Source organism: Tursiops truncatus, chromosome 10, assembly GCF_011762595.2.
Source record: "Tursiops truncatus isolate mTurTru1 chromosome 10, mTurTru1.mat.Y, whole genome shotgun sequence".
NCBI classification, from domain to species: Eukaryota; Metazoa; Chordata; class Mammalia; order Artiodactyla; family Delphinidae; genus Tursiops; species Tursiops truncatus.
This window is the reverse complement of record NC_047043.1, coordinates 33731059-33755397: the sequence shown is the minus strand read 5'-3', so window position 1 is coordinate 33755397 and position 24339 is coordinate 33731059. Positions and strand designations below refer to the sequence as shown.

Genomic DNA, 24339 nt, shown 5'->3' with positions numbered 1-24339 from the left:
GTCTTGCCCACTGTGTTTAGCTGGTTGTTCGGTGGTGGCTCTGGAACCCAAACTCAGAGCTTTGGACCCCGTGTCCAGTGCTCCTCTGCCACCCCACTCTGCTCTCCTTAATTAAGAGAAGCCCTCTTGCCCCCCCCATGTCCATGGGGACTCCCTGTGCCAGCTTCCCCCCAAAGAGGCAAAAATCCCAAAGCAACTCCAAAAGTTAACATCCCTTATGTCCTTGTGTCTCATAAAAACCCTTCTCCCTCTCCCGCACGTAGAGTCCCGGAAGTTACCCTTCTAGTTTAAGCTGATGTGATGGGTGTTTGAGAAGCAAAGGAAGCTGAGCCAGGGATGGGGGAGGTCACTTATCCCTCCCAAGTGTGGGGACTCTTGGGAATAATGAGGCATCTGGGCAGGGGACTCCAGTCTTCCCCCAAACAAATGTGCAGCCCAAATCATTCCCTGCTCTTCTCAATTGGCAATGATCGCCCACCGCCAGGGCTGCTTTCGTGTGTAGAGTAAACTCTCCGTTATCCGTGTCACTGAAGAGAAGGAGTCGGGGAAGTGGAAGAAATAAATTAAGAAATAAAAACAACACCGGAACCATCAGCAATGCAAAGCCGCTTGCTTATAGGCTACATTTGTGATTAGAAAGGCAGGAGCCCCGCCTTTCCAAACACTCAGGGCTTAGTCTGACATTTGAGCCATCGGAGTCTGCTTTCCCTGAGCACAGCCTGATGGGCGGTGGGGGACGGGCCTGGGAAGGTGGTGTGTGTGGTGTGGTGGGGAGGGGAGGCCGTTGACAGGGAGACAAAACTGTCCCTGGATGTAAACATCACCATGGAAACGCCACAAAGACTTGTGGGTAAAGATGCTTTCCTCTTCTCTCACCCTGACAGGGTGGGAGGGAGGATGCCCACCCGCCCACCCAGGCCTACACCGTGCTCTCCATCACCCACTCGGAGCTGCCAAAAGTTCCCCGGGCCCCCGCCAGGTCACTCTCCTCAAAGGGCAAGAGCATGCCGTTGACAGAGAGACTGCGTTTTGTCCAGATGTTCGAGACCCTCCGAGGGGGGCTGTAGCCACCAGGGGCGACCCCTCCCGCAGCCGCAGCTGCAAAGTCCCCCATGTCGAAGGAGTGGCTGCGTTTGGCCTTGCCCTCCAGGGGCAAAGGGAGCAGGCTCCTGGCCCGGGCCGCAGGCGGCCCCAGCAGTGGCTCTCGGTCCGAGGGGTGGCCCCTGGCCGATGTCCCAGACCCTCTCCCGCCTGGAGTCCTGGAGTCCAGCAGCTCCTCCTTTCTCTGACTTTTGAGGTCCAAGGAGGCGAAGGCCCCCATCAGGCGATCAAGGTTGGGCTTGGGGCGGGGGGCGGGGGGTGGGAGCCTCCAGGGGCCCCGTCCCAGCCCTGCAGCCTCCCCGAAGCCCAGGGAACTGGAGGAGGAGGAGTCACTGCCTCGGGCCAGGCCAGCGCTGAAGTCCATGAGCTCGTGGCCCACCACCACCTTGGGTGGCCCAGGTGCGGGGGCCCCGCTGGGTGCGCTGCCCAGCGCGGGGGGCTGGGCCCCATTGGTCTGCGAGTGCATGTTGCTGACGGTGGCCGCCGGCTTCCCGGCGCCCTCCTGGTTGCAGACCTTGTAGCGCACCATGAGGATGACGATGAAGACCAGCAGCGTGGCCACGATGATGCCACCGATGACGAGGATCATGGTGCCGCCCAGGATCTGGCTGTGCATGGACTGGCACTGTGGGTAGTCGGCCTTGGTGAAGAACTGGGCACAGCCCACGATGTTGGTGGCCGTGAGCGTGGTGGCCGTGTCATCCCACATGGCCAGCACGCACAGGTCGTAGCCAGTCCCTGACACCAGGTTGTTGACCACGAAGGCCTTGTTGGAGGCTGGGATCATCCTGTGGGGGGTGGGTGGGCATAGAGGGGGAGGGATGGTGAGGGACAGTAGGGTGACGGGGGGACAGAGGAGAAGTAGAAAAAAGAGAGAGGGTGACAGAGACAGGAGAGATGGAGAGGGAGAGGGAGCCACAGACGCAAGGACACAGAATGAGGCAGAGCAGAAGAGGGTGACAGGTGGAGAGACAGGAAAAGGGAGAGACGGGGAGACAGAGGGGAGGGGGAGGAGGGGGACCCAGGTGAGAGAACAGAGACAGGTTGGGGTGGAAAGGGAAACGAGAGAGAAAGATTCCGGGGTGGAGGGTGGAAGTGCCAGAAGCAGGTACACAGAGAAAGACACCGGCGATCAGTTGCAGGGAACAACCCAGAAGATGTGGAAATAAAAGAAGGGAATGAGATGGGGGATAGTTGATGGTAGAGACAGTGGAAATTGGTTAGCGATGGAGGTTCAGGGAAGAAAGGGGAGAGATTCAGCAGAGAGGAGAGAGGAAGCACACGGGGAGGGGCAGAGGGAGGGACAGAAGAGACAGAGATTAAAGGTGTGAAGAAGCAAAAACTGAACAAAAGGGACTCCCCACCTCCCCACTTCTGCCTTGTCTGCTGCAAATGGTCCCTGGGTCTCTGGACAGTGGGGTTGAGAGTAAGGCCGGCCCTGGCCCCTCAGCACCCTCCCAGAGGCCGGGTCCACCCCTTGTCTGTCCTGCGAGATTCCTCAGCACTGACAGCCTTGTTCTGAGCCTGGAGCTGTACTGAGTCACAGACAAGGTCCTGCCCTCAGGGACCAACTCCATCCTCATCTCCACATGGCTTTCTCGTGCCTCGGGAGGGAGAACACTCGCTGGTGCAGACTGGGGTCTAAGCAGAAGAAAACTGGAGGTGGAAAGAGGGGGTGTTGCGTGGAGGGGAAGGGCACGGTGCAATGTTGAAGAATGGTGGGCAACTGTTTCTCAGAAGGAGGGGCCGGGCCCTCCATCACTGCCATAGCAGGCCAGGTGCATCCAAAGACACCTGGGAAAGGGTATCACTGGTTGGGGAGGCCTTGACTGGTCTCTCACCTTAAGGGAGGGTCTGAGGGGGCAGCAGTCTCCCCTCACCGGGGCCCATCCACCATAGCCTGGGCCCCTTCTGCCTGGACCTTCAGGAAGCGTGGATACAAACTGTGACCTCTAAGGCCTTTGTGCAAGTATCATGCCTTCTGGTGGGGGTCCCTAGAAATGACACCTGTCTCACCCCATAAACACTCCTGCAGAAATACCTCGGCCTGAAGGTGGCACATCTCTCTCTGCAGCCTTCCCCACCTCCCTCCACTCTCAAAGAGCCCTCCGTTTTCCTGTCCCCTACTAATCCAGGGCTCCATCTATACTTGCCAACCCCTCACACCTAGAGCCAGGCAGCTTAATTGAGATCTCAAATATGAAATACTGGAGCCTGAACACTTCCACCTGGGAACCGCGCACGGAGGCTGGGACTGACAGGCAGGTATTGACAACCCGTCAGTGGGCAGCCCTGGAGGCTGCTGCCTCCCTGCTCACTCTTGGCCCACACAGCTGCTGGGGAAGCCACATGGAAGAAATTGAGTACTCTGCCCCCATCCCCATCCCCAACCCATAGCTACAGCGCATGGGGCAGAAGAGGCGGGTGGAGGAGGTTGGAGCCCAGATCCAGCATGCGTCCTGCAAGCCAGACCTTTAGGTCTATCTGTCTCACCTGGGCATCATGGTAATGCTGTGTCCTCATGTCACAAAGGAGGAATGGCCAAGGCTCAGAGAGGCTGAGTGATTTGCCTCAGGTCACACAGCTGGGACTGCCAAGATGAAGCAGTTGGGGCTTTAACACTAGCTTCTAGATCCACAGTCTGGTCTTATGCTTTTCCACAAACTCGGACGTTTTTCTTCATCTCAGTGAAGACTGCAGGCCCCACCCCGGGCCTGTGGCAGGTCAGCCACCCCCTTCCCTGGAGAATATTCAGAGCCCACTGAGGCTCAGTTCTGCTGGGCCAACTGCTGTGCAGAGCCCAGGGCTACATGGGCCCACTTCCTCCCCCCTCAGGGAAGTGATGTGAGTTGGAGGGGCAGGAGCTGTGCACACCCAGAACGGTGACAATAGTAGAGCAAACACTTAATGGCAAGTGTGTGCCAGGCTCTATTTTTGGTGTCCTACTTCTATCAACTCACTTAGCCCTACGGCAACTCTCTGAAGCAGCCACTGTCGTGACCCTTGTTCTGCAGAGGTATTAAGCAGATGTAACATGGCAGAGCCGGCATTCAATCCCAGGCAGTCTGGCTCCCGTCCACTCTGACCCACCTTGTTCCGCCACCTCTCTGGGTCGTGAGCGATGGAAGAGCATATCCATGGAGGAGGGGATGGGCTGGCTGCTTTATTGAACACTTGGTATGTGACAAGGGTTTCCACATTCAATATTGCATTTAAACTTCACCACAATTCCAGGACACAGGAGATGGACTCCGAGCCCAGAAATCATCTCAGTGTTTAGCCATCTTATCCTGGGAAGCAGACCCCACTACTACTACTACTTCTAACAGTTTAACACTAGCAAACAAATCTACAGCTGATTTCTACAGCTAATAACAGAGGTTTAAGAAGAAATCACACGGGAGCATACTGGTTATTCTGCTATTGGCTCTCAGGTCTGTCTTCCCTTTCACCTGCCCTCCCATGGACAACAAGGAACTACATTTCCCAGGCTCCCTTGCCTGTTCCCAGGCTCCTTTGCCTCCCAGATAGAGCTGGCCACTGGAGACCCCAGAGGAAGACTGGAGGGTGGGAGGAGGGGAGAAGCCAGGTGTTTCTACCTTTTTCTGCTTTAAGTGGTGTCTCCCTCTCAGCTCCTGAGCCTCCTCTGTGATCCCAGCTCCAGGGGCTCTACCTCCTGCCAGAGAGACCTGGATCTTAGGCTCTGATGAAACCATCTTCTCCATTACCTCCATCCTTGGGCGGGGTGGGTGGTGGCAGTGGCTTCCTGCTGTAGCTAATCTCTGTGATGCTGACCCCTCAACAATCCCATCACCTGTAACCCAACCCCAGTACTGCATTCCCTCTTCTATCTAGCGTGTTCTTTGTTTTATTTTCTCCTTACAGAATCCTAGGTGACACAAGGACATATAATTTACACAAGAAGGAAAAACTTATTTTTTCCTTGCACTTTGGGAAAAAACTATCATTACTTGACGTCAGCAGTAGCACATCTTATCTAGTAGAACCCCAGCTGGAGGAAGCACTTTGCCACCTTCTCAGAATCATTCATCACTCCCCAAATCTACCACCTGACGCCTTTGCGTAGAGCAGCCCCTCGTCCTAGAAACCACTTATCTTTCTCCACATGGTGACCTCATCCTTCGAGGCCTGACTCAACGTCACCTCTGACCCAACCTCTGCTCTCTGCTCCCACAGCCCCCCTGCCTTCCTCTGCTAGAGGCCCTTCTCAGTGGATGCCTGTGTCTCCCCGGAAGAAATGGGCTGTGTCTTCACCTTTGTATCTCTGTTGCCAGTCATCATATCTGGCCTTGCGTCACTGCTGAGTAAATATTTACCCTATAGTTGAGCAGTGAATGAAAGACTGCTTTGTTAAATACTAAGGCCTGTACAAATGTCAGGGATTCTTAGTTAAATATGACAGCTGGTGACCCTTAGACACTGCCTGGTCCTGAGGATGTCTCGGGAGAGGCGTTTCTACATCTTTGAAGTACACCCCTGACGATCTTGATGGACTTGCATGTAGATATGTGGTGGGGTGTGTGAGTGCAGATGAATGTGTGTGCATGTGTGAGAAACGATGTGTGGGGGGCATGTCTATCATTTGAGAGCCGGCTGCATGGGTATTTGTGAACGTGTGTGTGTGTGTGTGTGTGTGTGTGTATAGGCGTTCACTTATATATAGTACACAAAGGTTCTAGTTCCAGACAATGTTGGTCACTGCTTTGTCCCTCTTCCACCCAGCCCCCCAGAGGCTCCACATGTCCCCTAACACTTCTGAGGGGACATCCCATGTAACCTCTCCCAGAGACACTTGCAGACCAAGTTTGCTCTTTCCTAACTGCTGCCATTAAAGCTACTATTTGGGGCATCTGGGAACGGAGATGGGAGAGGTTCTTAGAGTCTCCCCCTGAGCCTCAGGGCAAAGCCTATGAGCTGACCACCAAAGTCTACTGTCCCCCTTTCGTGGGCTCAGTCCAGACCACATTCCCCGGCCAACTGTGCACTTAGTGGTGTCCAGGTGGCGAGTTCTGGCCAATGGAATATGGTGGCAGCAGTGTGTGTACCTCTGCGCCAGGCCTTACAAGAGGGGGAATACTTGCCCAACTCTCCTTCCACTCTGCTGGCTGGACCCTGGGTGCAGTGACCAGCCTTGGCCAGGCAGATGACAACAAGGCCCACCCGAGGGATGCTGGAGTCTCCACACGAGGAAGGCCTCCTGATGAAGCCGGTAAACCGCCCTGGACTCTCAGGAGAGCGAGAAATCAAATTCTGCCGTGTTTGAGCCTTTATGCATTTGCATCCATTTGCTGTAGTAGTTGGCCTCTCCTAGCTAATCCAGGCCCCTGCAGATACGATGAGGTGAACTTGAGGAGTCTGTTATGTGTAGGCGTGACAGAGAAAAAGAGGGCGTGAGTGTGTGTGTGGGTGACTGAAGAGGTGCGTGTGTCTTTGTGTAAGAGGGGGAAGTCGGTGCTGGTGTCTACACAAGAAATGCGATTCTTGCCTTCCTGGACTTGTCAGCAAACGCCACCTCTTTTACCTCCAGCCTCCATCCCCCTCAGCTCCCAGCATCACCACTTTTAGGTGCTCTCCTCCTCCCCTCCCCCATCGATGAGGCACCGGCTGCCTGCTGAGCCCCAGCACTAATTTGGAGACACCATGTCAAGCTGCCCTCACTCCACTTCCCTGGCTCTGCACCCTCATTACTGGCTCTTCACAGAATCACCAGCCTGCCAACCTCTCTGGCCGGCCATGACATCTCAGGGCACATGAAAGGGACTCATTAAACCAAGGCAAGCATCCTGGCTCCCCAGCCTCTCCCTCTAGCTGCCAGCCCCAAAGGGGACTGTTTGCTTTCCTGCACAACTGCAAGGGAGCAGAGGAGACATGGCTGGTTCTATCTAGCGTACGATTCATTGAGTACGTACTATAAGCCTGGCACTTGACAGGCTGGGTCTCTGATTCTGCACACTGACTCTGTGAGGTAGGAATAGTTATCCCCACACTACAGATGAAGAAACTGAGGCTCAGGCAGATCGGTCACCTGCTCAAGGTCACACAGCTGGAAGGCGGCTGAGCCAGCGTTGTTAGCCAGGGCTGCCAGGCCACCAAGCATGGTCTTCCCTATACTGTATTACCGTGAACTGAATTGAGCAGAATCAGATGGTAGCAGGAAGCAAGTCTTAGAGTCAGGGTAACTATCTGACAGCAATTAAAAACCAAAAACAGAAACATGTATTACTACAAAGGCAGCTAACATTTATTGAACACACTATATGTCTAGCAGTGTTCTGAGTACTCTACCTGTATTAACTAATTTAATCCTCACAGCAACTCTATGAGGGAGGTACTATTATTATCCCCATTTTACAGAAGAAGAAATCAAGGCTCAGAGAAGTTAAGTGATTTGCCCAAGGTCTCATGGAGAGAATGTTTGTGCCTAGCCAAGATTTGAAGCCAGCACTGTCACATTATTTCAATAAATGCTCTTGATAACCCTGGGAAGTACCTTTCGGTACTTCCCCATTTGAGAGACAGGTATGAACTGAATTACCCCCTATAGCTAATTAGGGGTAGAGATGAGAGTCTCATGAGGGTTGTTTTGCTACTTCTGAATGCTCATGGGAAGACTGAAGGAAGTGAGGGAGCTATGTGGATGTCTGTGGGCAGTGTTCCCACAGAGGGAGCTGCCAGTGCAATGGCCCTGAGGCAGGAGCCATGAGGAGGCCGGTGTGACAGAAAAAGAGTGAGGGAAAGGGAGAGTGGTAGCAAATGAGGTCACCAAGGTAGTAGCCAGGAGCCAGGTTCTAGAGGCCTTGCAAACGCATTGTGTCTTGTGTGCCAGCGCTGAGGATTTGCTGGGTGCCAGTTTTGAGAAGGATTCTGAGGCTGTGCTCAGACTCAGTGGGACTCAGTGCTATGGGTCTGGAAGAATCTGTTTTATATTTGTTGCTTCTCGTCTCAGGATCAGAGAGCCATTAGAGAGGAGTACTGGAAATACCGGTACAAGTGGTAGAAGCCCCTCTTCTGGTTTCGGTGCCGGACGCTGGCCTTCCCTGAATGCACGGCCCTGAGTGATAACAGGGGAAGGCGCAGGGCTGCTCTTTAGAGCAGGATTACCATAGAGCTGGCGTGACTCAGTGAGGGCTCCGAGAATCAGGAGCCTCTCGTTAACTTCTGAGACAGGCCAGGGGCCGGGGGCCAGGCTCTGTCGCTGCCCCACTGCCTGTGCCCCTGCTGAGAACATGGGGCTCCCCTGGCTGCCCTGAGACACTCTGTCTTATTGGCAATGGCTTTGCCCCATCAGCAAGTAAAGGAGGCACATTCAACATGACTGAGATTCTGAGGCGGGGAACCCCAATATCCATTCCCACAGCCCTCAGAACAGCAGGCAGGTGGGGATCAAAACTCTTGGTTGCGTTGGCCTCTGGATGAACTCTCTTGCTCCCCTCCCCCCACCTCTCCTCTACAAGCAGCCAGAGGGATCCTGTTAAAACCCAGATCAGACCAAGTCCTTCCTCTGCTCAATGCCCCCAGTGAGGCCTGTCCCACGTAGTCAAAGTCCTGACGTGGTCCCCAGACCCCTTGTGACCTGACTCTCACCCCTCCGAGTTCCTCTCCTCCTACTTACCCTGCTCACTCTGCACCAGTCACCTGGCCTCCCTGCTGTTCCTCAGGGTGTTGCCAAGGGTGCTCCTGCCACAGGGCCTTTGCACTGCCTGTTACCCTTGCCTGGATGCTCTTTCTCCAGATGTCCATATGCTCTCTGCCTCACCTCTTTCAATTCTGCTCCAACGTCACCTCCTCTGACTGTCCCGTTTAACACTGAGGGCTTCCCCCATCTTTACCTTGAGCCCCCAGCCCCTTAGTCTGCTCCATCTTTTCCCATTACACTTTTATTGCCTGACAGACACTAACATTTGCTTATTTACTAGGCCTCCTGTTAATTCTCTCTCTCTCTCCTTCCACTCCTAAGAGCAGGCTTTTTTGTCTGCTTTGTTCCCTGATGTTTCCCCAGCCTCTAGAACAACACTCGGCACATAGTAGGCCCTCAACAACATTCTGTGGGGCAGGTGAATGAAATGAATGTTCCGTACCGGCACTGTCCAATACAGTAGCCATATGTGGCCTTTTAAACTGAACTTCAAACTAATTAAATTTAAATGAAATTAAAAACTCAGTTCCTCAGTCACGTTAGGCACACTTCAAGGGCTCAGTAGTCACATGTGGCCAGCGGCTGCCACACTGGACAGCACAGCTCGGGGGCAGCCCACCGTCTCCGAGTTCTACTGGCCAGGGCTCTTGTTATGCCCTCTGGCAGGTGGTAGGAATCCTGCCATCTCCTATGTGAGTCCTGGCGCCCCAAACAGATGGGCCAGGCCAGGGAGGCTTGTCCAGCTCCAGGACAGCTCCCGCACCGGGACAATTGGTCTTGAAGGCTTCAGTCCGGGCCTCTGCACTCTCTGTCTCCCCAGGCGTTCTCTCCATGACGCTGGATAGCTTCATCTCTTCTTTTTGGTTCTTCCAGCTTCTCTCGACTCCTGGGGCCTCCAAGTTCAGTGGGGTCTCTCTGGGGCTCCCCCAGGCCTGACTCAAGCTCGTCTGCCCCCCAGGAGTGCTCTGACTCTCCACCTCCCACTCAGCCTGTGGTCCAGCCCCTTCCCAAGACTCTGTCCTGTGGCAGTACCACCTCCCTTTACCCACGGTCCACAGGCTGGGCCAGCCCGGGGCCAAGTGGAGCCTTTGGGCCCCTCTGGTCCTCCATGGCTATACCCTGTTCCTGCTTTTCCACTTCACATCTACTAGTTACCCTTGTACTTCTGTTGTGTAAGTCTCTATTAAGAAAACTCCCTGATAAATCCAGTCACCATGATGAATGTCACCCCTCTCAGGAACAGTGACCATTAGAAAGAGAGGCGGCAGAGGGCAGTGGTGAGGAGCACAGAGTCTCAAGCTAGACTGCTGGGGTCAAACGCTGGTTCTGCCTCTTCCTAGCAGTAATCACTTACTGTGGGCCATTCCTTTACCTATCTGTGCCGTAGTTTCCTAGAAATATCCTATTTCTGGAAAAAATGGGGCATTTATAATCTCTGCTCTATAGGGTTATTATGAGGTTTGAATGAGTCGTGACTCATAAGGAACCCGGGTCAGTGTCTGGCCCACAGTAAACTCCACTGGAGGGTTTGTTATATAAAGGGGGGGTGATGATGAACTAAAAGTAATGTATCTCTGATAGTGGAAATCCAGGCCTCGAGGGTTTGTGGCCGGCAAATCTCATGCAAGCTAGACCCTGGGAGATGTGTGCAGCTCCTGGATCCTGGCTGGGCTGATAGGAGACATCGTGGCTTCGACATTCACAGCAGCAGGACATGTTCCCCCCTGCGTGTGGCTCCAAAAGTCTTTTTCAGAAGAAATGTGGTGACAATGTTAGTCCAGCCCTAGCTGAGTGAATGAAGGGATTACTGGAAATTCAACCAAAGCGAGCCAAGCCCCAGCAGGCTGCCTCTTCACTCATCGCCCCAGAGTAAGTTCCATCCTGTTCCATGGTGCTCCTTCACCAATGGGATAAAGCCGGGAGTGAGAGTGCGAGCCTGGGACTGGACCACCAGGGTTCAAAGCCCAGTGCCGTCGCTTACCGGCTGTGTGACCTTGGGCAAGCCACTTAACCTCTCTGTAATGGGGGAAAGATGATAGGGCCTCCCTCACAGAGTTGCTCTGAGGACGAAATGAGTCAGTGCCTGTAATTTAAACCATGCCTGGTCCATCGCGAGCTTAGCATATGTAGTGATTCTGACTGAGGGAGTCATCTGGCCCCAACAAGGATGGAGATGAATCCCACAGCATGAGGTTAGATTAAATATGGGCTAGTGAGGCAGGTACACAGCCCAGCTCAGGGGCCAGCCAGCTGAGCCCTGGCGGTCTGTCTCTTCTGCTGGCCTCAGCCTGCCCTCCAGCCTAGCACTTCTCTGGCTGACCCACCAAGATGATGCCGGCTCTTTCTAGTTCCCCCTGTGCCATCTCCACTCACAGACCACAGGAAAGCCGGGTTGAGGGGGCCCATCGACCCCCTGGCTGTCAGCGCTCCACTCACACACTTCCAGGGACACGCCAGGCAGCCCCCCATCCCCCAGCTTCGCGCATCTCTGAGCTGCTCAGAATCCCTGCTCACGTTGCTATGGTCTGACGGCTGCTGCTTGGTCCCACCGGCCCCAACTCAACCCCACAGAGACACCCGGGACAAGGTGTTTCTTTCTTGAACACATTTCAGCGCTTCCCAAATTGTGCACCAGCTCCCTCACGCGCCCCCTCCCCTTGAGTTTCCACTTCTCCAGAGTGAACATTTCCATTCCTTCCCACCATCTTTTCGGGACACGCTCTCCAGCTTGCCTCGCAGCTGCTCCTCACTGATCACACGCCAATCTGTCTTTGGCCCTCCTCTGAGTGTATGGGGGCGGTGGGCAGGGTCTGAACCGGAGGACAGAGTCACGTTCCCCCAACCAGACGTCCTGCTTCTCCTGAGGCCCCCCACCCAAGACAACACGGAACTTTCTGGAAGCTGCATCGCCTCGGTGGCTCACACTGAGCAGGTGGCTAATGGAAACACCCTGTGATTTCCCCAGAGCTGCAATTAAGCCACGTTGCTCCCATTCTGTCCCCTAAAGTAACGTTTCTACCATCATAGGCTGAGCCGACCCAGGCGAGGTCCCCTCCCCTCATCAGGCCTTTTCCTCTCTCTGTATATCTTTATCTCTCTCTCTGTTTCTCCTCATCCAAGTTTCTATGGATGTGGAACTTTTTCCTGCATCTAATTGTCCTTAGCTCCCAACCCCCAAGGATTGGGTGGGCACATCACAGGAAAAAAAAAAAAAAATGTGGGCTCTGGGATCTGACAGAAATCTCTCTTCGAAGGCTGGTTCTGCCCCTGACCAACGGTGTGACTCGGGGTCAGTTTTTCCTCTCTCTGAACCCAATTTGCTCATGTATGAAATGGGACTAGCGGTCCCAACCTCCTGTGCTGAATGCGAGACATTAAGTGTGCTGGGGAAAACATGACTGCCCTCTCCTCTCCCTTCCCAGGGCCATTCAGTACTCCCGTGACGACGACGATGGCCACGATCTTGCCATTTATCTCCTCAAGGATCTGAGAAAAGCTTGCTCAATAACAATTCATCACTTACAGAAGAAATGCAGAAGGTGTCAACCAATTATACCTCGTTGTAAACACAGGAGTGAACAAAATGAAGATTCCCCACCAGCCGCCTCCAAACGCACTAGAACCACCGGCAGACGCCAAATCAGCACCATCCAGTGATGTACCTGATCAGGCAACCCTGCCCGGTTAGCAGATCCATAATTTCCCAGGGGCACCACGCAGGGGCAAAGTCACCTGTGGCACCGACTCCTTAAAACGGCTAAGATGGTGCTCACGTCAGCTGCACATATACTCAAACTGGAATGATGGAGAAGAGATTAGTATGGTCCTTGCACAAGGATGGCATGCAAATTCGTGAAGCATTCCATATTTTCATTCTGACCCACGTTACAGCTTGGATGAATGTTGAGGACATTATGCTAAGTGAAATAAGCCGGAAGCAAAAGGACAGATATTGTGTGTTTCCCCTTATATGAGGTACCAGAGTGGTCACATTCATAGACTGAAAGTAGAAGAGTGTTTGCCACGGGGAGGAGGAAATGAGGAGCTGGTATCGGATAGGTACAGCGTTTCAGTCTGCGATGATGAAAGAGTTGTGAAGGTGGATGGTGGTGACGGTTGCACACAAATGTGAATATACTTACGGCCCCTGCACTGTACACTTAAAAATGGTTAAAATGGTAAATGTTATGTTATGTCTCTTTTACCACGACAACAAAGTGGCCAAAAAGATGCTATCGCAGAGCAAATGCTGCCAGGTGGGCAGGAAGAGGAGAGTTCGCTGGTGTCATTTGTCACTTCAGTGTGGCTGATGCACACTCAGGTGCAGTCACCCCCGGCAGGACCTTGTGGGTCTGTGGTTGCCAGGCTTGGTTGGCCCAGTCAGGTCTGGGGAGGGCACAGGGTGGGGCAGAGTGGCCCCCTGGCCATCCGCTTGCTCTTTTATATCTGTCCTGTTGTTGGAGAACAAGGCAGCTTCAGAGCAGAACTTGGCACACACCAAATGCACGCAGAGAGGTTGCAGAAGATAAAGCATGGTGGTTCCCAGCATCCGCTGTGCTGTCAGCTGGATCTGGGTTCAAGTCTCACTCTGCCACTGACTGACTAGTTGTGTGACCTGAGGCAGATTATCTAACCCTCTCTGTTTTAGTTACATAGAATGCTAGTACCTACTTTGTAGGAATAGTGTCAGGATTAAATGAGGTAAAATGTGTCAAATATTTGGCATGACTCCTGGCAATAAATCAGGGAACAGCAAACACAAGGTTTTGTTTGAATGACAATGGTGACGTCAATGATGACCCTTGATAGAAAAGCTCAAGATGAAATGAAGTCCTCAGTCATCTCATGGATGGGTTTTGGGGCCCTGCCTTTTCCCCCAGTTCTAATCCCCTCCCTCTGTCAGATCAGAAGCTCCTTGAAGAAGGCAACTTTATCACCCCCCAGGTAAGTTTGTACTATGGTGTAAAAAGCTTACTGACTGCGCAATGTAGGTAAGTCACTTCATATCTCTGAGCCTCACTCAGTTTTCTTGCCTGCAAAATGGGTTAATAGTATTGATCCTACGGCATCTTGTGAAACTTAAATACAGTGATACTTGTTCAGTACTGAGTATAGTGCATAGGCTATATTTGTGCAATAAAAAGCGGCCATCAGTAGAAACGAACACAACATTTTAAGTCGACTATACGCCAATAAAAATTTTTTAAAAATAGCAGTAATCAGTATTACCTTTAGTAACTTGGCAATAAGTGATTCTCTGTGCTGTTTCTTTCTTTTTTTTTTTTTTTTTTTTTGCGGTATGCGGGCCTCTCACTGTTGTGGCCTCCCCTGTTGCGGAGCACAGGCTCCGGACCCACAGGCTCAGCGGCCATGGCTCACGGGCCCAGCCGCTCTGTGACATGTGGGATCTTCCCGGACCGGGGCACAAACCCGTGTCCCCTGCATCGGCAGGCGGACTCCCAACCACTGCGCCACCAGGGAAGTCCTGTGCTGTTTCTTAAATAAACCTCAGAATTTATTGAAAAACAAAAGCAGCCATGATGACACTTGGATTAGGTGTCTGAAGATCAAGTTCAAATCCTAGCCCTGAGAGCTGCTAGCTGAGGGATCTTGAACCAGGAGATCGTTGGGAAAACCTACCAAGCTCCTTGGCTGCACTTAGTAAAGTGCTCACAAAGCTGAGGTGTCATTTTTTATAATGGGGACCCTCAGAACCCCTGCATGAATGAGTGACTGAGAAACTGACAGGCACCTCCCTGAGGGCTTCTCCAAGCTGCAAGCCTGGAGGCTGGACTCCACGACTAAGTGGCCTGCCCGACTTCCAGCTCACTAAGCTGCAGCGCCGGAGTGCCTGCTGCCTCACCCCGAGGAGAGACGCCCTTTCCAGCTGGCGGTCTGGAGGAGCCCGCTTAGCACTTCTCCAGCCTGTGTTTCTGCTGATCCGGCCCTAGACACCTCCGCCTCTAACAAGCAGGCTGGCCGGGATGGGACGAATCAGGTCAGGAGAGAAACAACCTCTGAAGTGAGACCTCATTGGGCAGTGGGGAGGTCACTGTCCAGTCAAGTGGATGGAGGAGCAGAGCTGTCCCCACCCACCAAATAGTCTCAAGTTCAGCTGGATGGACAAGACTCTAACCCTGACTCTCTCATGGAATTGCTGTGTGACCTTGGGCAAGTCACTTTCCTCCTCTGTGCTTCAATGTCCAATTCTGACATTCTAGAATTCCACAAGAATATCACCAGGAGAGGGGTGACAGGAGCAAGGGAGAGGCAGGAGGAAGGAAGGCAAGGCACAGTCATCAAAGAGCTGTGGGAGTTCGGGCACCAGGTCCCCAATTCTGAGCACACGTAGGATTTGGCAACAGAGTGACCGGGGTTCTGGGCTTAAATCCTGACTCATAACTTATGGGCTGCATAATCTTTACCCCAGTACTTAACTTCCCAGAACTTCAGTCTTGTTTGTAAAAGCAGTCTGCCAACCTAATTTGCAGAGTCATATGAGGATTAGAAATAAAGTATGGAAAGCACTGGCATACGATATATACTCAATAGACCATATATGTATCTAGTGAATGCTTACCTACTTTATCATCTATCATCTATCTATCATCTGTCCATATCTATCTATCTATCCATCTATCTATCGTCATAGTTTTTATAGAGAATGCTAACACCATCCAACCCCCCATCTCCCAGAAGGACCTCTGGCAGTGGCGAAGGTGAACTGTCTGGGGGGAATGGCGGGTTGCCTGGGGGTTGGCCCGTTGTGCTGAGTGGGAAGGTAAGCTTCACTGTGGAATTCCTTCATTTGTCACGAGTTTCCAGGTGAGGCTGGCCTGGCCTAGAGGTGCAGCATCCTGGTTTTAACTGGGAATAACTCAAAGCAGTATTGTTGCCCTCCCCCTCCCCCTCCCCTCCGCAAGCCTGGGGCAGCAGCTCCTGTGGGGACAATGAGCCCCTAAATGTGCTTCAAGGCCCCTGGAGGATAGCCCTGTGGGTGTGTGATCTTAGTATGGAAGTAATCACGTGAGCAAATCTAATGGAGTAAATCACAGACTTCCATCTGTAACTTTCTGGTGGTCTCCCCAGCACTGTATATTGGGGTGCATGGGTCTGAGGCTCCAGAAATTGGTTTGCTTTCCTCCCTCTTCTGGTGCAGGCTGGGAGGGGTGTCGCTGGGCTGCAGAGGGGGCAAAAGGTGGGTGAGCGGCCTGCCCCTCTCCCACCCACACAGGCGGGATGGAGGCTGGAGCCCGGCGGGGGAGCTGTGTGTGTGTCCGCTGACTGGTGTGTATGTGTGTAGGTGTGTTGTGTGTGTGTGTGTGTGTGTGTGTGTCTACTGACCAGACTAGAAGCATCATTGGTGTGTGAGTAGATGAGACGAGGGTGTTGGCTTGAGGCTGTGAGCCTCTGTGAGCATTTAAAGGAGGTGAGCATTTGAATGAGTCAGAGCCTGGAGAAAACACCCTCCCGGGGCCCGCAAGGCTCCTCGTGGTCTGGCCCCACTACCTCCCTGCCCCGTCTCCTGGACTCTGCCCCTAGCTCTCTCCCGCTGCTGCGGCCACCCTGGCCCCCGTTGCTCCTCAGACATGCTCCAGCCTTGAGGCCTCGCCCTGGCTGGTCCCTCTGCCTGAAATGCCCTTCCCGCAGACCTGTTTGGCTCACCTCCTTCAAGTCTCGGTCCTGACTCACCTTCTCAGTGAGGCCCGCCGGGCCACCCTATTTAATATTGCAATTTGCCCACCCCCTGGGTAAGACAGAGCTCCTTACCCTGCTCTGCAGGTTCCTTTTTGCGTAACACTGATTTTCTCCCCTCACCTCTGTAATTTGCCCATATATCATGCTTGTTGCCCGTTTCCCCCGCGAAGACGAGGATCTCCAGGTGTTCTGTTCGCTGATGCGTCCCGAGCACCCAGAACAGTAGCATTTATTTGACGGCATATTTGCCTCTAGTTTCTCATCTGTAACACGGGGACAATAAGAGAAGCTACCCACTTCAGAGAGTTGTTGGGCAGATTAAATGAATGAATACCTAAAAGCACTGAGAACGGTGCTCGGCACACAGCTTAATACATGTTAGCTGTTGTTGTCACACTCCATCACTGCTTGGGAGGTGGAATTGAGTGAGTGATCCGTGTGAGGGACCCAGCACACCGGCCGTCACCCAGGGGTGAAGGTGCTTACTAAACGCTTCTCGCTTCACTCTCACCCCACCCCTTAAAAATTCCCAGGAAGGAAAATTCCCTGACCCCTTCCAGTCATGGAGCCCGTATTTTTGGGCCCTCTTTGGGTTAGGAAGTTAGTTATCAGTAAATTTACTATCTGTTCGGGTTTTGTTGTTGTTGTTTGTTTTTTATCAAAGGAAGAAGCAAGCAAGAACCCAGCCTGCCCCACCCGGGGCTGCATAGCTCCCAGGTCCTATAGGTAGTTAATAGCATGTGACTAACAAGCACATCCTTTGTTGGGTGCAATAGCAGCTTGGACTACGCGGCACCTGAGCCCAGGAGTCGGGTGCCCAGATTCTTCTCCCAGCTCTGCAACCCCCGATAGGCTGGATGACTGGGGCACGTCCCAACCCCAGTCTGAGTCTCTGCTCTTCCCTGGTAAAGGGTTGGGATTAGACCATTGCTAACGTCTTTCCAGACTCATCTGTTCATCCGATTTTTATGGAGCACCTGCTATGTGCCAGTGCTGCTAGAGGGGATACAGCAGTGAGCAGAGGACACAGGTCCTTGTCCCGTGAAGTTGACGTTCTGGGCGGGGGGAGGGTGAACAGTAAATGATTAACACAATTGGTAAATCATGTACTATGTTAGAAAGTGGAGTGTGCTATGGGCAAAAGAAAAAGCATAGCAGATTAAGAGAAGGTGAAAGGGTTTGGGCGTGGGGAGGGCAGACTCAGCTCCATGTGGGCTGGTCAGGGATAATCTCCTTTAGCGGTGACATTTGAGGTGAAGGACATCTTACATTCCAGGAACCTACGAATCTCTGTGATTCTCTATTCCGTTCGGGGTCCCCTGGAGTCCCCATCTCTTATTTTCTCTCCTTCTCTGAGCACACTGAGCCCCAGCTTGCCCAGTGGGTGACGGGGCCAGAAGACAGGTCAGCCAAGTCCCCAGCGGTGGTGAGTGACCTATCACCATCTTTATTCACATTCCAGTATTTCACGGCTCCCGTGGCTCTGATGGAATAAATATGACCTTTTATTCTTCACCTCGCTTAAGGCTCAAGGTCAACAGCCCAGCTGCGATCTATCGGCTGCTCCCGCCACTGGCTGTCTGTGAGCCAGGGAGCCCCATGGCTGCCAGAGATTCATGGCGCCACCTCCCAGCCCCACGCTCCGCCTGCCCCTAGGCACTGGGCCTGGGCCTTGCTTGTCTGAGGAAGCAGCAGCCACGGTGGCTCGGGGGACCACGGCTTATTGAGGGCAGAGACCAAGCCGTAAATCTCCCCCCTCTCCCCTGAGCACCGCCCATCACTAAGGTTGAACCCATGACCCGGGTTTCATTTCAGTCCTGGGAGGAGGCAGCCACGGGAAGGCCAAGCAGCCACGGTTCAAAGGGCAAGTCATACATTAGAACGCCAAGGGCACGGCCATCAGTCTTCTCAGCATGGAGAAGGGACGAAAAGGCATCGGCCTGCCTGCCTCAGATGGAACCCTCCAGGCCCTTCCGGCAGCCGAGGCTCCTGCTTTCAGAGAAGCCTGGTTTTGCTTGTCAGACACCACCAGCACTCCTGGAGGTTCTTCCACTTGTCTGACGGAGACCCATCCCTGCAGCACCCGCCTCTTTCCTCTCGTTTCCTCCTTATGTGTGGGTGGTGGGTGGGATGGGATGGTCTGGTTCATACTTCCCCTGCTTCCTCATGGTAGTCTGAGTGACACGGGCTGCTGGTCTGGGTTCGCTAATAGATTAGGTGGCTGGGAAGGGGCGGCTAGACAGTCTAGAAAGGAAACGCAGTCACTGGCCTGTATTTTGAACACACCACCTGTGACCCTAAGATACCATCTTGCTCCTCTCCATCCTAACTCATGTCCTGGGAGGAAAAGGAGGGGTCGGGAGCTCTCTGGAGCACAGCCAACCTGGGTTTGAATTCTGGCTCTGCCACTTCCAAGCTGGGAGAACTTGGGCAGCTTACTTACCCTCTCTGATCCCAGAGATTCCTACCCTGCAAAGCACCCGTAATAGTCCCAGCTGTCTCCCAGGGGTGGTGCACATGCTCGATGCGGGGTGGGGGGGTGGGGGGGAAGCACAGAGCAAGCACTCAAATGCTAAATGAGTATTAGCAAGGCCTCGAGGTGCAGACTCTAGAGCCAGCCCACCTGGGTTCAAATCCCAGGTGGGACACCTTGGGTAAGATTCTTAACCTCTTCGGGCCTCAGTTTTCTCATCAGGATAATAACATCTCATGGGGATGTTGCAGGAATTAAATGGGCCAATAAATGGAAAGCACTTAGAAGAGCACCTGGCACGTAATCATTTCTCAGAAAGGTCGGCTCTTATTATCATCACCATGACTGGAGGAGAAACCATCTGCAATCACTTGGCACTTTTGACCTAAGCCCCATCAACTGTTTTTGGGATTTATAACCCACCAACCTCCAACCAAGCTTATAAAGGGCCTTGCAACATAAAAACATATATAAAACGAGACGAGTAAATTTTTAAAATGCTTTATGGCAGATCATGAGCCAGCAAGAAGGCTTGAACTAGAGGACCCCAGGATGCTTGCTGTGATGTCCAAACAGTAACCTCACTTATAACCCCCGCATACCCACCAGGTTGCCACACAGTGCTGGGCCACTTCATCTTGGGAGAGCCTCGGGAGGAGGGGGCGTGATGGCCTCAGAACATGTGAGGGCCACCCTTTCAGTGTGGGACTTGGACCAGAGGAGGCCAGTGGGGCTGAGGCAGCCTTCAGATGAGGGGCACCCCCGGCCCATGAGGAACCGCCCCAGTCCACTTTGCTCTGGTCAGGCCACATCCAGCATACTGCCCACTGTTGGATCCCACACATGCAGAGGGATGGCACAAGCTGGTACACGTCTGAGGCAAGAGACCAGGAGATGTGCCACAGGACACACCCCAGGTCCCTTCCTGCTCCAGGGACAGACATGACAGCCCTTTACCTGTAATCCCTCCCACGTCTCTTCACCGATCGCCCTCCTACTTGACCTTCTGGGTCACCTCCAGGAAGCCTTCCCTGACCGCCCCAGGCTCTCACAGGCTCACACAGCTTATCACAGCTGTAGTATCTGAATCAGTGACTACACAAGTACCTAGTCCTTTAATGCCTGTCTCCCCAGGAAATGTGAGCTGCAGGAGGGCAGGGGTGTCCCATTCTCAGCTGTCTTCCCCGTGAGTGGCCCAGACCCAGCATCATAAATACCTCTTGAATGACTAAAAGTAAAAGGCGAAAATGGACGGTGGCAGGGAGGGAAGATGTTGCATCTGAAAAAAATAGCACTAGGTAAACCATGAGAATTATCTGCAAAAATTAAATAGACATATTATGGAAGAAGAATGAGTTTTATTCCTGATGAGAATGAAGACAGAATCTACGGCTAGGAGGTAGAGGGAGATGGAGTTTGGGCCTGTAAAAAAAACTTCTTAGCTTAAAGGCACCCAGCAGTGATCTGGGCTCTTGAATAAAAAAGAGGGCAGGTTCCTGGGTCTGGAAGTTATCCCCACGTGGGGCCAGTCAGCATCCCAAGGAGGTGGTAGGCGTGGGGGTGGTCAGTAGGAAGGGTGGTGGGCATCATAAGGATTCATGAACAAAGGAGAGAGCTGGCCTGGATGACTTTGAACTGTCCCCTTTTCACTCTGGACTTTTTTCAGTCTATGAGAGTAGCAAGAACTAGGCCCATTTTAAAGATAGAACAACAGAGTCACAAGAGAGTTTTAACAAATGAACAGCTGAATTGGTCCCCAGACCTCGGCTTTTCCTCCCTCTCCCTGAGCTCTCTCAAGCCCTCGGCAATGTGTCCACACAAGGGAACTAGGCTTTGAGGATGCCTGATGACCCCTTCCTGACCCCCTCTCCCTCCTCCTGTTAGAGCCTCCACTGTGCCCTCCATCATGTCTGCATCCTCTGTTGGCCAGTCCCAGAGGAAACCACTTGAGTATCTCCCATGGCAAATGCAAAGAAACACATCTCTAATGGTGGGATTTCAGATCTTCTGATCTTTTGTGAAGGCAGTATTTTTGGATGGGATTCTATTCCTAGGCCCACTCTAGGCAGGACGAGGGAGACTGGAGTTTGGGTCTGGACCTGGGCAATCCTTTCCCGACCTCAGGAAGGTAGGCTCTACCCACTCACTTCTTCTGCAGGACAGAAGCTTCTTTCCAGCCCCCCTACCTGAGGGCAAGGACTGCTGAACACCAGCCTAGCCAACCTGAGAATTTTCAAAGCCTCCCTGTTCCACGCAGACCTTCTTTAGATCGGTCTTTTAGATCGATAGTCAAAGCTTGGCGGAAAAGCAGCCTTGGGAACCAGCCCTTGGCACTGGCTCATAGATGGTGGCATTCTGACGGGTGGTAAAAATATCTCTCTGGTGTTCAGTGCCAGCTGCCGCCACCATCTCAGCTTCTAAGATCCTGTCTCCATGCCCAGGACCTCAGCAACCTCCGCACCTGTCCACACACACACCCCAGGAGACAGAACACAGGTCACCCAGCCCCTGACCACTGGCCACCCTCACACCCACAAATGCCACCCCAATTGTTGCAGCTAGGCACCAGCAGAAAAGGCCCTTAAGAGCCACCAGAGAGGGAGATGTATTCTCAGAAATACTGCAGCACATTCCTAATGAGCTAATTAAACAAGAACATAAATAATTACTCCCTATCAGAGTGAGAGGACTTGGGGGGAGGGGGGTGATGACTGAGGAGCTGGGACAGTGATGGGTGAGCTGTGATGCTCTGGAGGGGGAGATGGGAAACTCCTGTCCACTGTGGCTGTGGGTTGGGCCTCAGGGAGGTCCCCGGGCCAGGGAGATGGAGCCCCAAGGAGTCTGCCAGAAACATCATCACAAAATGCTGCTTTGTTCCCTACCTGAGTGTTTCCTGCTCACTCACGTGCCCACGCCCTGACCTCCCTCCGCCGTCATAACAAGCCCAAACGGGAAATTTTGGTGGAAGGGGTCGTTCCCCCCATTTTATGGATGTTGACATTAAGGATCAGGAGGGTCTCAAGACATTGCTAAGACCCCTGAAACTGTCCCCTACCTGGTCTCCCTGCTTCCACCCCTGCCCCGAGAGTCTCTTTTCCACTCAGCTGCCAGAACCTTCTTTCTTAGTCACGTCATGCCACTCTCCAGTGTTCAACCACCCAATGGCTCCCATCCCATTCCAGATAAAGTCCAAGGCCTCACCATGGCCTATGAGGCCCTACATGGTGCAGCCCCATCCAGTTCTCTAACCTCATTCACTGTCACCCTTCCTCCAGACTCCCTGGAGTCTTGCTGCGTCTCCAGCATCCTACCCTAAGGGCCTTCGCACTTGCTGCTTCCCTTGCATGGCTCTTCCTCTCACTCCATTCAGGTCTCTGTTCCAAGTTCACTCTTTAGAGAGGCCACCTCTGACCACCCATGTAAAACAGCGGCTCCCCAGTCTCTGTCTCCTTACACTACTTATTTTTCTTCCTAGTGCACATTTAAATTTTTTCCTCCATAAGAATGGAAGCTCCTTGTAGAAAGCACTTTGCCTATCTTGTTCTAACCCTATGGTCTTGACTAGATTCTACCCCAAAGCAGACACAAAATAAGTATTTACTGATTGAATAAATAAAAGTCTAGATACCAAAAGTCGAAGTGTGGTTTGTGCCTAGACTATCCAGTTCCAAATCCAGAGTTTTTCCACCACAGGTCATTTCTCCCCTCATGGTTCCCCACTGCCAACAGGAGAAATCTTGAAGTCAGGAACAGAGCACTGGCTACAAACTCCAGCTCTGCCACCTCCAAGCTGGGGAACCTTGTAAGTCCTGTCACCTCCCTATGGCTCAGGGTCTTCAACTGTCAAATGGCAATGTCATACCTCACAGGGTTAATGTACCAAATAAGAGAATAACTTACACAGCACATCTTTAAAACCATACCTAGAATGTAGTAAGGGCTCAGTAAATATAGCTATTGTGTGTGACACTCAAGGCCACCCTCTGTCTGCCCTCTTCCATCCTCTCTGAACAAATGTCTTATTATTTCCCTAGACCAGAGGGTCTCAAAGAGTGGCCCCCAGATGGACAGCTCAGCATCACTGCGAGAATGCATTAGAACTGCAGATTCTCCGACCTCACTCCAGACCAAATGAGTCAGAAGCTCAGGGGGGCTGGGCCCTGTATCAGTGTGCTAACAAGTCTGCCAGGTGATTCTGATGCGTGCTCAAGTCTGAGAACCACTGCACTAGAGACAGCCTTTTCACCAGGTAAGCCAGATGTGGTAGACTGAGCTGTTGGACCTGGTTCTTCACTTCTCTTTAATAAGATAAAACCTCCACAGCCTTGCCGTGGCCTGACAGTGGGTGATATGCAGGCCCTGCTTGGCCTTGTAACTTGCTTTGGCCCATGGGATTTAGCAGATGTAATGCCAGCAGAGGCTTGACATTTGCTTCTTCACCTGCCCACTGCATTTCTGCTATCACCATGAGAAGAACATACTCTGGGTGGCCACTACACCCTACCTGGGCTCCAGAACGAGATACACAGAGAACATTTAAACCAGACCCAGAGCCTGGAGCCCAACCCAGCTGAGACCAGGTGAACTCCAACCAACCTGCAGACCCACAAATAAGAAGATTCAATAGGTTGTATGTCACGTAGATTTTGAACTTGGTTGTCACGCAGCACTATCCTGGTGACACTGACTAATATACTGGGGCTCTCAGGGGTCCTTGACCAGGCCTGATCATTCCTGCCTCGGCCTCTTTATTGCTTCCACCTAAAAGAGCTAACCCCTCCCCTCTTCCTTCCAAATCCCACCTACTCCCCCGGACACAGCTTATACCTCACTCCACCTGCTCCCAGAAGCTCTGCCCCATCCAGCCACAGAATACACCCCTCCCAACCCAGGCATGTGAATGCACTTCCATTAGCTCATGAAAAAGCTCAAGTGTATCAAGTTCACCAAGCAAATTCATTTACATTTTCACCTTCTGGGTGGCTAATTACTAAGCTGAAATGCCCCTTAACTTAGTATCATCACTAACTAATTACCTGGTTAGAAGGTTAAGGGTCTTATAGTTCCGTGTGGTGTTTAATTTCTGAACAAGTACCTTCCTGACGCTGCAACAGTAGTTAGTTCCCACCCACATCATCAGCCCTGCAGCCACAGCACAAGTGGGAGCCCGTCTTTGGAGCCCACCCCAGCTAGAAATAGCTCTCCTTTGTAAATAGCTAATGAGCTTGTTCATGCGTGTTGCGTGTCTCCATTGCCCTGCTTTCACCTTGGGCTGGCATATCACAGTCTGGTTTTGTCTGATTCTGTGGGCTCACCACCCCCCACCACCTCTGAGGCTCTGAAGATGATGGGCATTAATCTGACTTCATGTTTGGAACCCTTCTGTCACCTACGGGGTGCCCACTCTCGT

The 24339-nt window shown here is 52.6% G+C and overlaps 1 protein-coding gene and 1 non-coding gene across 2 annotated transcripts in view; one reads left to right on the top strand and one right to left on the bottom strand.

Annotated features, from left to right (window-relative positions):
• Positions 1-747: 747 nt before the first annotated feature.
• The window catches only part of LRFN2 (leucine rich repeat and fibronectin type III domain containing 2), a 36641-nt gene continuing 13049 nt past the window's right edge, over positions 748-24339 (bottom strand). Inside the window, exon 2 of the mRNA XM_033863688.2 lies at positions 748-1889. Within this exon, the coding sequence (XP_033719579.1) occupies positions 920-1889 (970 nt within the window). The 3' untranslated portion in view covers positions 748-919. The remainder of the gene's footprint in view (positions 1890-24339) is intronic.
• On the top strand, positions 12524-12630 carry LOC117314074 (U6 spliceosomal RNA). Its single transcript, XR_004528755.1, has one exon. It is a non-coding gene; the product is annotated as a U6 spliceosomal RNA (small nuclear RNA).